The sequence below is a fragment of the Arvicanthis niloticus genome, chromosome 7 (assembly GCF_011762505.2).
Source record: "Arvicanthis niloticus isolate mArvNil1 chromosome 7, mArvNil1.pat.X, whole genome shotgun sequence".
Lineage (NCBI taxonomy): Eukaryota > Metazoa > Chordata > Mammalia > Rodentia > Muridae > Arvicanthis > Arvicanthis niloticus.
Genome location: NC_047664.1, coordinates 84,149,649 through 84,165,009, shown reverse-complemented (window position 1 = coordinate 84,165,009; position 15,361 = coordinate 84,149,649). Strand labels below are relative to the sequence as shown.

Genomic DNA, 15,361 nt, shown 5'->3' with positions numbered 1-15,361 from the left:
CCTGATATCTCACCATGCTAGGTAGATTTATGTCAACTTGACACAAGGCATTTTCTTAGCATTGATTAGTGCAAGAGGACCCAGCCTATTGTGGGCAGTGTTGTCTCGGGACTGATGTTGCTGGCTTCCATACGAAAGAAGTATTGGAAGCTATGAAAGCAGCCAGGAAGCAACAGCCCTACATAGTCTCTGCATCAGCTCCTGCTTTTGCACTGCTATCCTGTTTGAGTTCCACCCAGACTTTCGTACAGTGATAGCATAGTGTAGGAGTGTAAGCCAAATAGACACTTTTCTTCCCAATTTTCTCTTCATGTGTGTTTTTATCAATAGTAGCCCCAGCTAAGGACACCACTTTGATACCATTAGTCATAATTGCATACCCTCTTGCTTATTCTTCTATAACTTGCCTAAATAATCCTCAGAGTAACTGTTTAGATTGAATGCCCTAGGTCACATGAACGTGTAGACAGATGGACTAGTTGTCTAACAAAAAAAAAATATTTCAAAATATTTTATTAATTCCTCGCTCATTCCATACAAGTTCAATCTCATGTTCCCCATCCCTCTGTAATGTGATACTTCCAACCCTCTGCCCTTCTCTCCCATCTTTGTGATTTTCCCCAAATCAAGGCAATTTGTGCTGCCCAGATATTCTTGGATTTGTTTGGTTTGTTTTTGCCTTCCCACTAGTGGCCATAGTCTTATCAGGAGCTACACTCTTAGTCAAAAGCCACCCTTACTCTCACAGAATCCAACAATTGCAATAACTCCAATGCTAGTGGTGGGTGCTTCATGCTGGGATTTTTTTTTTCCTTGGGCTGAGTTCAGAAGACTCATTTCCAGTAGTCATCCTCCTTCTCTGGTTTGTATACTTTATCCGCTTCTGTAAGCTTTGAGCCTTTGAAGGAGGGATGCAGTATATTTGTTTCATATAGTAATATAAAGTGGATAAACATTTATTTTTATCACCCACAAGAAGCAATTTATTCATGTCAAAATTTAAAACTATTTAACCCAATTTTACTCACTTTAAGATAACAGGATATATGTAAATATACATACATATATATTTATGTCCATGTATACATATGTGTATATATGAAACAATGAACCAAGAATCATGAATTAAGATATATATTATAATTAACTAGATACAAACAAGGATAGAACACAAAACATTTGTTGCAACTTTGACATGTCTACTAGAAAAAAATCTCTATTCTGAAAACAGAAATTTTTCAGTAAACATAGATGAAAGTAGTGTATTTTGAGAGCATGTAGAAGTATATTTCAGACACAGTGGTTAAGAATGGGAGTGTGCATGGGCATTCAGATTTTAATGTCCATTCACACTGTTTATTGCATATTCTGAAGCCATGAGAGATATAACTCTTTTAATAAACTTCAAATCTCATGATCTGAGATGATGATGTTATTATTAAACTGAACAAAACATACTTCACATAGATTAGAACTTACTTATTGAAAAGAGAAAATGGCATTTAATTAATACTGAATAAATCTCAAAGGACAAGTTTTATTTTGTTCCAGGATATCTATAAGGTGTTGTGTAAAAGTTGTTATACAAGAAACTACGAAACAGTTATCCTCTGTTCATAGAAGTCTTTTTACTGTAATCTGGCCTTTCTAGAAAGTTCTCTTTATCATGTGGGAGCCAATGCCAAAAGAAACTGATTCTTTCCCAGATTTGAATTTCACTCTGTCAAAGGAAACCACCAAAATTGAGCTAAGACACTTTGAAATATGATATACAATATAACTCCATTATGTAATATGAATTATTGCAGAGTTAAATTTGTATAAAATTGTCCACCATACTAGTGAGTACAAAGCAAAAATTGAATACTTTCAAAATATGACATCAAGAATAAAGTACTTAAAGTAAGCTGTGAATTGTAACTTACCAAATGTAATTCGTAAAACATTATCAAACTGACTAATATGCAATGCTAAGATCATAAAATTGTGTGAATACTTGTAATATTAAAATATCTTTAAATACATATTTATAATTTTAATAAAATTACTGTGTTAGGCTGGCAAGATTGCTAAAAAAATAAAAGTGTGTTTATCAAGAATGTTGTTGACCTGTACTTGATTTCAATTACTCATAAAGAAAGAAGAGAACTGACTCCTGAAAGTTGTCCTCTGACATCTGCACATATTGTGGTGTGCAAATGGATGAGAGCATGCACATACCTAGACATACAGAAGATAAATAGATATTTTAAAATTTGTTCTCAAATGTTATACATTCATAAATTTTATAATTTGAACCTATAAAATTTGGATAATTTATAAAAAAATAATTTTTTTCACCAGAACATAAATCATAAAGACAGTGATCTATCAATTATGAATTAATTCCAATTCGTAGAACTTTTGGATTAAGGAGGGGTATATGAATGAATGTTTGACATTAATTTTTTCACTATAGAGCCTAAGATTGCCTAAACCTTAGGATGGACATGCTTCAATGCTAACACATTTATTTCTGAATAATATAGAAAGGATTTATTTTATGAGTACATGATGAATATAATATTAGCATAGTTTCCTGAAGTAGTATTTGTTGCAGTGGACTGAGCTGTTCCCCAAGCCAACCTCAGATAAAAAGAAAGATGTATGTCCTGGACGTCCCGGTTGATCTGCAAAGACAAATGAGTCTAATGGGTGCTGTATTTAATGTGTGCTTTAAAACTGTCCTTTATTGTTTCTGCTCCTCACATAGTCTATCTTAGAAATTGTTATTAATCCAATCTTCATGCCTTTTCTGCTATTTAAAAGTTGAATAGTTACCATTTTAACTGGTCACAAGTAGATAACTTCAGTTCTCAATTTAGTTTGCAGAGCCTTTATGCCAGAGACCTGGATTCCAGTTTATATATTAGAGATCAGAATACTTGGGACTATAAACTGAACTGCCAGGCACGACTTTCTTCTTAACAAAGAGAGTCTATCATTTTATTCAGAAGTTGACTATGAAGTTTTTTTTAGCACTCCTTAACTTCAATTGAATCATTCCTTGATACAGGAAAAAAAAATTAAATAGAAATAAAATAATGAAAACAGAACTGGATGATTTATAACCCTGATAGCTTTAAGGGTCAGAATCAATTCTGTTCACACAATGCTTCCTTAGTTATGGATTGGGAGTACACTCTAAAGGAAGACTATAGCCTAAACTCTGTGTCCTGAGTATTTTCCAAGTATTAATGGAAAAAAAAGAGTTATAACGTGTGCTGGTGGATTAGAAAGGAGTGTCACGTTGAAGCAGAAGGGATAGCTGGCACTCCAGGCACCAAACTTAGATGTTCAGTGGCTGCAGATAGAAGGAAAGCATTTTACAGTTTTGGGAGACAAGGAATAGTGTATGAATACTCATAAATCAGTGACTCGGTTCCCTGAATGTGGCTGATATGGGAGGCGTAACCAGATGTGAAGGAAAAATGCAAAATGTTCAGGAGTTTTCAGGGCCTGAGGAAAGAGAAATCTATAAGCATCTGTGAGAGATGCCATGCCAACCTAAGCTTTCTGTATAACCAGGCAAACACATAGTAGATAAATAGGAAAAAGATGCAAAGAAGAACATGGACTTGGAGTATACACCAGTAGAGAATTGTCTGAACTGCATTGTCCATCTGATTAACATTCAGCAGCCAATCCTTCCAAAATTCACAGACTATTCACTGAGAACAGCAGCAAAAATTTTAGGGTATTATTCTGAACCGCAGAATCGTAGGCTATCCAGAAAAACTGAAAAGACAATGTTTTGCATATACTTTCAAAAAAAAAATTGCTGTAATCTCCATGATAAGTCTTTTGTAAAAGTAACTGGAAATTTATATAGCCCTTTCCTGAGTTATTGCTGAAGGATATTTCTTTTTGTCTTTCTTTTATTTTATTCATTTTTCTTCATCATATATATTTTTTCTATGAACAGCAAGAAAATTTCTTTATGCTAAGAGAAACCAAACTATCAATGAACTAAGAGTATTATTTCAAATTTAATCTAAAACAAATAAGTATTTTCTCATTCTTTAACGTATTTAAGTGGAAACTGGGTGTGAGTTATCTCTACAGTCCCTAATTGGAATTTTATTTATTTATTTACTTACTTATTTATTACAATGTTTAAAGTCTTTCTGTTTGGTCCTTGAAACATATTTTATGAGTCTTCAGTATTACTCTTGAACGTATATGTAATTAAAATTGTACCAGAACAGGTTTTAAATTCTTTATTTCCATTGACTGAAATGATTTAGAAATACCATGACATTAATGCATATGGTTTCAAATCAGCCACTGGAGCAGGAAGTGTGCAGCTGCCCTGTCAAATGATGCTTGGCTTGTACACTTAGCATTCGTTCTTTGCTTGAAAGGACTGTGACTTCCTTGGTTTATAATGTTTAAGGATCCTGATATTTTACATTAAATTTACTTGACAACCTTATCTTTCTGGGCCTTGTAGTACTATACGGTATAGAGACGAGTCTTCTCTAAGCATTTGAAGGTGAATGATTAAAAACTCTCTGTTTTACATCTTGAAAGGTTATCATAAGATAAATATTTGTGTAATATTATTTTATCTTTTCTTTTGTTGATCAATGTTATAAGTAATATAAGACACACCTATTCAATTGACCTTATGGTAAATTGTTTTTTTTTTTCATTTTTGTTCATTATTATTTTATTTTTAAATATCAATTATGATATGAAGGAGTGATTTACATAAGAGAGTGACAAATTGCTCATGAAAGAAATATATAACCAGGTTTGTTGTTAGAATGACTGATTATCTACAATAAAATCAATAACTAAATTGATATTCCTTTTAAAGAGAGAAAGAGTAATGCGAAATGAAAGAACTTAGCCCTCATGTAACACAAACATTGGAAACTGTCATGCTGACACACTTGTGTGTTTTTCTGGTCGGTTTGAGTCATTCAGCCGTTTTCTCTCATTAGCATCTCTTACAAGTGTTTGTCTAGTGGCAGCTAAAAGTTTTAGGTGGGCAACGTGAGGTGTGAGATTTATTTCCATGGATTGACTCTACGTTTTCTACATCTTTTCGAACTCAACAAAATACATCCAAAATGTCTTAATTTAACATCCACAGAAACTAATTTCTTTGAATTTCTTTTGTATCATACACAATGTCTAAAACTATATATCCTCCACTGTTGAGACTTGGTGTTATCCATTGCTGGCTATATATTTCAAGTATATTAAAAACTTGTATAGAGTATAATTATATAATTAATTATATAGAGCTTAAGTAATTTCTGTACAACTTTGTAAAATTTCTTGAACTAAACTGGTGTCTCAAAAACAGTGTCTATAGATGGCTGTTCTGAAATGTGATACCTTAAGATTCTCTAAATATTTTAGTGGGAATAAGTGACTTATAAATCCTATTTGCTCAAATTATGTTTTGGAATTTATATAAAGATGACTTATTATTATATGTAGTGTACATTTAGAATGTTAGGATGGTTGTAACTACACCAATATAAATCTATCATTCAATTTTGACACAATTAATATGAAAAATGACAGAAGTAAACGTGGTCAAATATATAGATTTTATCTCTAATCATTCTGTGAGCTATGGAAAAATCAATTAACACCTGTTTAGCTTTCAAATTAGTGAACTTTTTCTGAATAATCAACACTGTGAATCAAATATCTATTATTCAGTTTGAACTAATAGATTTTTTTCAAATTTTATTATATTTATGTGTCCTCTGCAACTTCAAAAATATTAAATAAATGATTATGTTCTAAAATATAAAATCTTTTTTTTGTGTGTGTGCCTCGGTTCTTTATTCTCAATTTTCTTTAAAATTAAACTGTTTTCAGTTAAACTTTACTTTTCTTGTTAGCTTTTGACCAATTCAAACATACCTCATGTATTTAAGTCATAGAAGGAAAAGTTAAATCTTAGTTTGCAGTTGTAATGGATTTGTTCTTTAATCAATTGGGCCCCACTGCTGTTAGCCCTGGGGTGATTCAGAAGTGCTGGAAGGGGTACGTGGCAGAGAAAATAACTGCTTACCCACTCAGGAAGAACTAGAGAGGAAAGAAGGGACCAGGCCCTTTTGTTCCCCATGAAAGAATGATCTCTTTTCTGTTACCTCCAATTCCTACCACAACCTTTCCACCTTTTTTACTACATTTAATGTTTTCCTCTCTTTCTGCACCCGCCCCCCCAAAATCTGCAATCAACAATCAAAGCAGACAGACAAATTAAAATAAATCAAAAAAACCAAACAAACAAGCAAACAAAATGAAATAAAAAACTACACTGGCTTAAAACAAAAAAATAAATAAATAGAGAGAGAGAGAAAAGAAAAAGGAAAAGTCTATTTTGTGTTGGCCAATTAATTGTTCTTGGGAATGGGGCCTATCTACCCTTGGAAAGTGGCACTTCATTGGAGAAAACAGTTTTCCCTTTCCCAGCAGGCATTACTAGCAAGTAGCTTCTCTGAAGGGGAGGGTCTTTGTGCCCACTTCCTCTTCTCAGTGTTTAGATATTGTCGGGATTAAAGGTGTGCAGATCTTATGTGTGCCTTCACAGTCTCTGTAAGTCTATATGCATGTATGTGTGTCCCTTTACTGTGTATGAAAGTTTTTTCCTTGCAGTCATATACCACCTTTGGCTCTTTCCTTCTTTCTACCTTCTCTTCTGCAGAGCCTTGACAGAAAGAGTTTGAAAAAAAAAAAAAAAAAACAAACAACAACAACAAACACATCCTATCTAGCACCAAGTCCCTCACTTTATTCAGTTGTGGGTCTCTGTGTTCATTGCCATTTGCTGCAAGAAGCTTCTCTGATAAGGGCTGAGTGGTCCCCTCATCTATGGCTATATCAATATGTCAGTAGTCATTTTGTTGCTCTGTCACTGTTCATTGTGCCAATATCTCCCAAATAGCTCTGTTAGCTAAAATCAAATTTTTAGCCCATAGATGATTTAGGTACTATCCAAACAATAATTTTAATCTTACATATAGACTTTTTTGTTCCAAAATACTTCAATTTTTCTTATTTTTGTTCACTATACATATACCTGTTTTTAAAAATTTTTATTCTAAAAGTATACATTCTTCTGCTTTAGCCATTTCATTCCTAATTTTTCCATCTTTGGGTTAATCTGGTAAAATACATAACAACTTGGTATGTAGAGATATAGATAGTTGGAAAGTATGTGCTTAGTATGCAAGAGACCACTAATTGAATCCGCAACATGAAATTCGGGAAATTGAAAAAGTCAAAAAATTATTTTTTTGTGTGAGTTTCTTCTCCCCAAGTTTTTTATATGGCTTATTTCAATAATATATATGAGGGAACATATATCTCTTTGGGTAAAATTGTTTTCATGGCTTATGTGACTTTTCCTGTTTACATTCTGAGCTTCCATTTTTCACATCTTTCTATTTTTTTTTTCTTATACAGTGGGAAGAGATTGGTGAAGTTGATGAAAACTATGCGCCCATCCACACATATCAAGTGTGCAAAGTTATGGAACAGAATCAGAATAATTGGCTGTTGACCAGTTGGATCTCTAACGAAGGTGCTTCCAGAATCTTTATAGAACTTAAGTTTACTCTAAGGGATTGCAACAGCCTTCCTGGTGGACTGGGGACTTGTAAGGAGACATTTAACATGTATTATTTTGAATCGGATGACGAAAATGGGAGAAATATCAAAGAGAACCAGTATATCAAGATTGATACCATTGCTGCAGATGAGAGCTTCACAGAACTTGATCTTGGTGACCGTGTCATGAAACTGAATACGGAGGTCAGAGATGTAGGACCTCTGAGCAAAAAGGGATTTTACCTTGCTTTCCAAGATGTGGGTGCTTGCATTGCTCTGGTTTCTGTCCGTGTCTACTACAAAAAATGTCCTTCTGTAGTAAGACACTTGGCTGTCTTCCCTGACACTATCACTGGAGCAGATTCTTCACAGTTGCTAGAGGTGTCAGGCTCTTGCGTGAACCATTCTGTGACAGATGATCCTCCCAAAATGCATTGCAGTGCTGAAGGGGAGTGGCTGGTTCCCATCGGGAAATGCATGTGCAAGGCCGGATATGAAGAGAAAAATGGCACCTGTCAAGGTAAGTCTTTGCCTGTGGATTTGTGAGGGCTTTGCATTTACTTCTCTTGGCTCGTGTATGTGTGTTTCCGCCAGTGATTGCGAGTGACCTTTTACTTTTATAGAGAATATTTCCTTTCAAGCTTGATTTCTTCTTTGAATTTCAAAATTTCCAAGCAATGATGAAAGATTTAATGCACGATTCTACTGCCGATACATAATTAATGCTCAGAGAGTGTCTGACTCTCCATATGATATTTCATATTCATCTTATCTTCAGAAGTTTTGAACGACACAGCCAATAGCCTGCCGTCATCCATTGTAGGATTGTCCGTCTACTACCGTGGTTTTCTCTCATGAAGTTGTTTTCTATCTTTGTTTTGCTCTACAGAATGGAAATGCAAAAATCTTGTCCTGGCATGCGTTTAACTGCCATTTAAAAATTCTTTGCAAGTGGGTTCAGCAATATGAACTTCTCAGGAAACAAACATTTGTCATCTCGCAGGACTTAGCTTACTATGTTGTTTACATATGGTTGCAATTATATGCTTGCTTTTCAAAATTTATAGATCAATTTTAAATGCATAATAAGCAGTGCCCCATGAAAATAAGCGTTCGGAGACAGAGCCAATATAGAAAGGTCATTTCAAAGCAATTTGCACTTGGAGAGTTTTTTTCATTCTGCTTTAATTTTTCTTTTAAATTGAAACTTGATCATGCATGCTTCCTCATTCATTTGAAAATGTTCTCACTTTGCCTACAGTGTGGTAAGTTGCCCTTTCAGACTTGGATACTTACCAATGGCTTTATGAAACAAGATAGTGCTTCATACCAAAGGAAACAGTGTATGAGGAAGAAAGCATATTTTTTTTCCTTCGAAAATGTGTGCTCTTGTGATATCTTAATTTTAAGTAATAACAAAGGGTTCATGTGTATTGACTGAGGAGAAAACCCAAAGCTGAGCAGACCCTTCTCTTGCTTTCATAAGTGTTCTTGTTTCCTACGTTCCTTTTATGTGTACTAACCTGCCTAGTTTGCTCAAGCTTGACTTTAGATTCATTAAACATCTAGAGACAAAATAGTATCATTTACTTGGCAATCTCAATGAGGCTGGTTTATTAATTCTCTCAAAGTCTCTTGCATGAACTAAAATTTTCTTTTCAGTATCAGCTCCTATTTTAAGACTTTTACATTATTACCTATAATTAATTAATATAGTTATTTTTCAATGTAAATTCTTGATATACATATGCATACAAATACACTTAGGAATGTTGTCAAATGGACACTGTGTGTCTAAATCCTTCTAAGTTTTTGTAGTAGGGAATCATAGTTTGATTAGATTTATGCAAATTTATACTTTGTTTTTTGTTTTTGAACACTTACATTCGTTTATGGTGAGGTCATATGTAATTATATGATAAAAACATCAATTAAATTAATGTTGACTAAAGTTCATTATAAAATATAGATAAAAAATTTATAAGTAATTTCTTTAACTGTTTGTTGACATTTTTAAGGCAACAATCTACTGATCATTTATGTTATTTTAGGGAGTAGGTAGAGGCTAAATTACACCACTACAAAATAGGTTCTCATTCCAATTAACAGATTCTATAGGAAGTTACTGAACACATAGAGGATGAAATTTGAATTGATGAGATGAAAATACTCTATTGGCACTTATCATTGAATGTGTCATATCTCAAAAGGGTGGTGCTTCTATATGAATGTCTGCTAGTGTGAGATGCTAACATTATTATTATTATTATTTTTCCTCATCACTGAGTAGAGAGCAAGCAGTAAGTGAGAGCAGGATGGAATGCAAAGTCTGTGTTTAAAAACTCCTCCATATTAATATAGCTTCATGGTTGAGCACTGGCTATTGAGGCAGGAGACTTGAGTTCAAATCCCAACATTCATATGGCAGTTTGCAATTGTTTGCAACTTCAGTTGCAGGGAATCCAACATCGTCATCTGGCTTCTTTGCACACCAATAATTGTATTTGGTACACAGAAATAATACAGGCAAAATACCCATGCTGAAAAATAATAGTTAAAAAAATAAACAAATGCATTTAAATTCTTGACTTTGTCTCACTGCTGTGGCAGTAGAGCAATGTCTTCTGGGTTTGTGGTGTGGCAGAGTGTGTAAGACTGGATAGTTTATACAGAGAGACATCTATATTCATAATGCCCCTTTTAAACATTTTTCAGTTACTTTACCATTTTATGTGTGTAAGTATTTGCCTTTAAATATATCTCTGCACAATGTGCATGCCTGGTGCCCACAGAAGAAAGAAGACAGCATCAGGTGCTGCGATTGGAATCGTAGGCCATTGGGAGCTGCCATGTGGGTGTTGGGAATGAAGCCTCGTTTGCAAAAGGCTGCTGAGCCATTTCTCTTGCCCCAGCCAATTGTCTTTAACAGTATAAAATACTATGCATCTATTTTAGTATAATTTATACATATCAATTTTATAAATAACCCATCTTATTGAATAAACTCTCAAAAAATTGAGAGGTTGTTTTGGGGCCTTAAATGCTCTCACACAGCCTGGAAAAATGTATAGAGATAGTGCTTCTGTGTAAAGAATGAATGGCAGAAATGCCATAGGACTTCAGTTAGACCACTGTAACCTGCGCTGCTGAAATATTAAGTAGAAAATGGTGTTTGGAATAATCAGCCACAAGTCTTTATTGGTTCAGACATTTTCTTCTTTAATACCTGTCCAAACCATCATGATATGTCCCTAAAAAATATCATTCAGTTATCTATCTCTTAGAATCACTCTCATCTATTTTCTTTTTCAATCTAAAGTTAGACCTTATTGGAACTTCGTTTTAAAATACAATGCATGGCTGTATGCATCGTTTTGCATAGTTTTGACTTTGAAGCGTGTGAAAATAGCATCTATAAAGAAATACAAAGCTTACTGCTTTACACATGTATCTTCTTCTCCCCCTCTGCATTGTAAAACTCAGTAGTGACCATTTTGAGCTTATTTTTTAACCTTAAAATCCTGTCTTTGGGTTCCATGCTGTGATGTAAGATGATCCAAAGCAACCATCCATGGGGAGGAAAGGATTTATTTGCTTTTTCTATCACATCGTTGTTCATCCTGGAAGGAAGTCAGGATAGGAGCTCAAGCAGGGCAGTAAACCATAGGAAGTGGTAAATACAGAGGCCATGAAGGAGTGCTGCTTATTGGCTTGCTCTTAGGGGCTTGCTCAGCCTGCTCTTTCATAGAACCACCAAGCACAACAGGCTGAGCTCTTTAATGGATCCACTAACAGTCATGGATCATTAATTTTAAAAAATGTCCTACACTCTTGTCCAGTCACAGCCTGATTCACTGGGGGCAGCTCCACAACTGCGGCTCCCTCCTCTCAGACGACGCTAGCTTGTGTCATAAAACACATAAAACCAGCCAGCACAGACCACGGTTAGCTTTGCTCTTCTTTTTGACTCTCCTCTCTGTTCTCTTTTCTACATGTGAAGCATACAATGTTTGTTCAGTTTTCAAGAAGTATTTTACTTGTTCTTTTATAATTCTTCTTTTACCCCCTTGAGGGGTCATCTGTCTCCATCTTTTCTGGTTAACTTCAATTCACCCTTCCAATTTGCAGTCTTGTATGGCTCCTGTCAAGTCAACGCTAGGTCACACCTCACTCTTGTTTACTCACACACTGCCCGTTCTTAAACTCATTTGGATTCATAAGTGTTTACCTACTTTATAATGTATTATTTCCTTAATGATTCTTTCTTTCTGTACTACACTACTCACTCCTGAGGACAGGAGTGGTATATTTTTGATTCAAAGAGTGAGAAAGAGATTGGAAACCAAGAGGAAAGGGAGTAGATTCAACAAAAAGAAAAGAGAATGTAATAAGGTAAGCAAAATACTATTTTGCTTATTTATTTTTACATTTCTATTCACATATAGATTTTTTTTTGTTTCGTCTCAAAATCTTTTAAAGCAATGGTTTCTTAGTCAAAGATTCATTGGCCAAATTCTCAATATCCAGAAATAAGTCATTTTCATGCTATGAAATGACTGACATTTCATATATCCCAGACTGTGGACACCATCCTTAGTCAATTTTTTCAAAGCGCAAGAGTGGCCTATTGAAACATATTTATAAAGTGGCCTTATTACATAATGCCATTTGATTACTTACTTTCTCCGCTAACCAAATTAGGTTAAGATTTAATTAAGGTTGTAATTATGTCAAGAAGCTGAAATTTGAATATATTTGTTGCAATACATTAACATATATGAATATTTGCAGAGTCTTCTCTGGGTGATGACTTGATAAGCCTAGTCAGTCATCCCCTGTGTGAACCATTACACCTGTAGGCATGATGGGATTGACCTAAGATTTTCAAAATTTGAATTTCAGGATTGAGAATATTAGGCAGGTAATTAACTATATTATCTCACCCTTATCAATAACATAGCATAGGTTCAGTGGACAAGGCCAGCTAAGTAATGCAAGACCCTTTATTTTCATATCACTTGAAGCTCCCACTGAACTTCCTTTAAGAGAAGTAGACAGCTGTATCTATAATAATCTCCACTGAGTCACACAATACAATACACTGGCTTTCATTTTATTAACATAAAATGTGCTATATATTAGCTTAATCATGCTGAAACACATGCCTCGTATTTCTGTAATTAACAAATAAGTATGCAAAATCATTTCTTCAAAACTTGTGTGTGTGTGTGTGTGTGTGTGTGTGTGTGTGTGTTAGAAAACAAATACTAACTCAAATCCATTTATCCATGTGTGTTTCCTTAACTGTTATTTATCATTATGTTCATGTTACTTTTCCCCCTCAGGAGTCATATGATTTTCTTTTTTAGTACAAAATGGTTAGAAAAAGCCCATTTTGGAAGTTTCTGCTTTTTATTGAAATGGATGTGTTTGACAGAAGTAATTGAGTTCACGTGAATCAAATGTTGCCTGCTGGGTTCTCCCGTGCTTGTGTTGCTGGCTTACTCAGATGCAGAGCAAGACCACTAATCTTCATCACTTGTGAGTGGAATGAAGTAGTAATTTGAAATTAGCCCTACATAATTATGGTTTCACTTCTATCAAATGTGGAAAAGAGATTTAGATTGTGGGTCACTGCCAAAACCAGCCGGAGTGAAGAAGGTATATAGTGCATGCTAAAATACAGGGTAATGCAAGTTGCTCGTCAAGGGCTGTGAGAAAAGCTCTTATTAATTGTCCAACTGGGAGATGATTGCACAGCAAGGAAAAGTGTAGTGAAAATACCCACCTCAGGAAAGAGCTTTAATTCAGAAACAGCTCAGATACAGCAGGGAGCAATATGGTGATCATTCATATTTCTTGCTCATATTTATGATTGCATAAAAACTGGCTGGAAATATAGCATATTAGGTGTTCCTGTGATTATGCATTGGGAAGCCTAGTTAATTTTAATTAGGCACAGTGCCAAAAAAAAATCAGAGGTCGAACAGTTGGTTCTATTTTACTCAACAGTAAGAATGGTATTTTATTCAACAATAAGAAACTAATCTTAATTTTAAATTTTCAGTAAATGTCAGAAATTATACAAATATAAAACAAAAGTTGTTTGTGTGTGTATAAATGTATGTGCATATGTGTATATATGCATGTATGTATGCATGTGTATTCATATATATGAATGCAAGTGTTTATGTATTTATGTATCTGTGCAGGTATGGATGTACTCTATATATGCATATATGTATATTTATGAGTATGTGTGTGTACACATGTGCACACACCTTTCAGGTAGAAGGAAACACCATGGCATGGCAAATAACTAGCTCAACCCTCGTGTGTATTTTCATGTTTGATACATAAGGATAATACAAATAGATGAGTTTTGGTTCTTTCAGCTTAACCCACCCTCTACCGAGGTCTTGGAGAAGGTCTACAATAGTTTTACAGAATATTGTCCTTGCTTTATGTTCCCTTTCATTCTATGCCATCTTTTCAACACTGTCATTAATATTTTTAGCCAAATACGTATGCGATGACGGGAGTGAGAATGTGGGTCAGAGGCGTCAGGGAAGATTTTAGCAGGCTCTTTGATCTCACCCAGTGGAAGCCTTAGGAATTCTCAAACTTCATTTTGAAAGCGAAACCACCTCCAAGATTGCCAAGTACTTTATGTGATATCCTCCCTCACAGTTGAGGCAGCATTGAGAAGCACTAATCTAAGTGCCCCCTCCCTCAGTGAACATACATACCAACAAAACTAAACACATACAATTGGAAAAGTGGGAAATAACGATTCTTTAGCTTTAGAGGCATAATAGATTCTATGGCACAAACAAGGGATATGTATTTAAAGCCACCTAAATTCACTTGAAATGGTGAGACATAGACTGTTTGTGAAAGACAACACGCTAGCAATTTACGACATTAATTCACATTCAGATGTTGGGTTCAAATTGCATGTTTTATTTTCACTATAAAGACAAGAAATCTGAATATCTAAATTTCATTTTCTTTACTTTCTTCTTCTTTTACTGCTTTATAGCAGCTCCTAGATGAAAAGCCCTTAACATAGATTGAAGACATTGTATTGTTTTCTGGGCAACTTCCTGTTTATTATACTTTATTAACAAAAAAGTGTATTTATTGGATATACATTTTAATTATAAATCTAGAGTAGCTTGAAGATAGACATTAAAGTTTTCTTTAAGTTGCATCATATATAATTATATTTTCTAGAATAACATACATATAAAAGGATCACCTACATTTTATTTTCCTAGTAAACCAAGCCCTATAAATATTTATATGATTTCCGATATATAAAAATACATTTTTTAAAGTGTCAGCACTGTAAAGAAAGCCTACATATCATCACTCCTTTAATCTAATGTCCTTTCAAGTAGTAGTATATACAGTCTGTACAATGCTGTTCCTTATGAGTCTTGGAAGGCAGATAAGGGTGTACTGGTATCACCCTTGAATATTCAATGTAGGGATTTTCTGCTGGGTATGTGAAACAGAATGTGCTTATGGTGAAACAACAATGATTCTTTTTATTAGAAAGTTGATGGTCCACATAGACTTGCAAAAATTCCAGAAATAAAGAGAATAATGCAACAACCACATAAGCATTTAATGCAGAGATATAATGTGATGTACTAATTTACATTAGTATTTATATTAGTATTTTTATAATTAGTATAACTATATTAGTATTTATATTATTTATACTGTTACATCT

The 15,361-nt window shown here is 34.2% G+C and overlaps 1 protein-coding gene across 5 annotated transcripts in view; it reads left to right on the top strand.

The window, feature by feature from the left end:
* Epha5 (EPH receptor A5) overlaps positions 1-15,361 on the top strand; it is a 308,023-nt gene that overhangs the window by 50,127 nt on the left and 242,535 nt on the right. For all 5 annotated transcript variants that reach the window (XM_034508731.2, XM_076938719.1, XM_034508730.2 and 2 more), the window contains exon 3: positions 7,477-8,140. In XM_034508731.2, the coding sequence (XP_034364622.1) occupies positions 7,477-8,140 (664 nt within the window). The remainder of the gene's footprint in view (positions 1-7,476; positions 8,141-15,361) is intronic.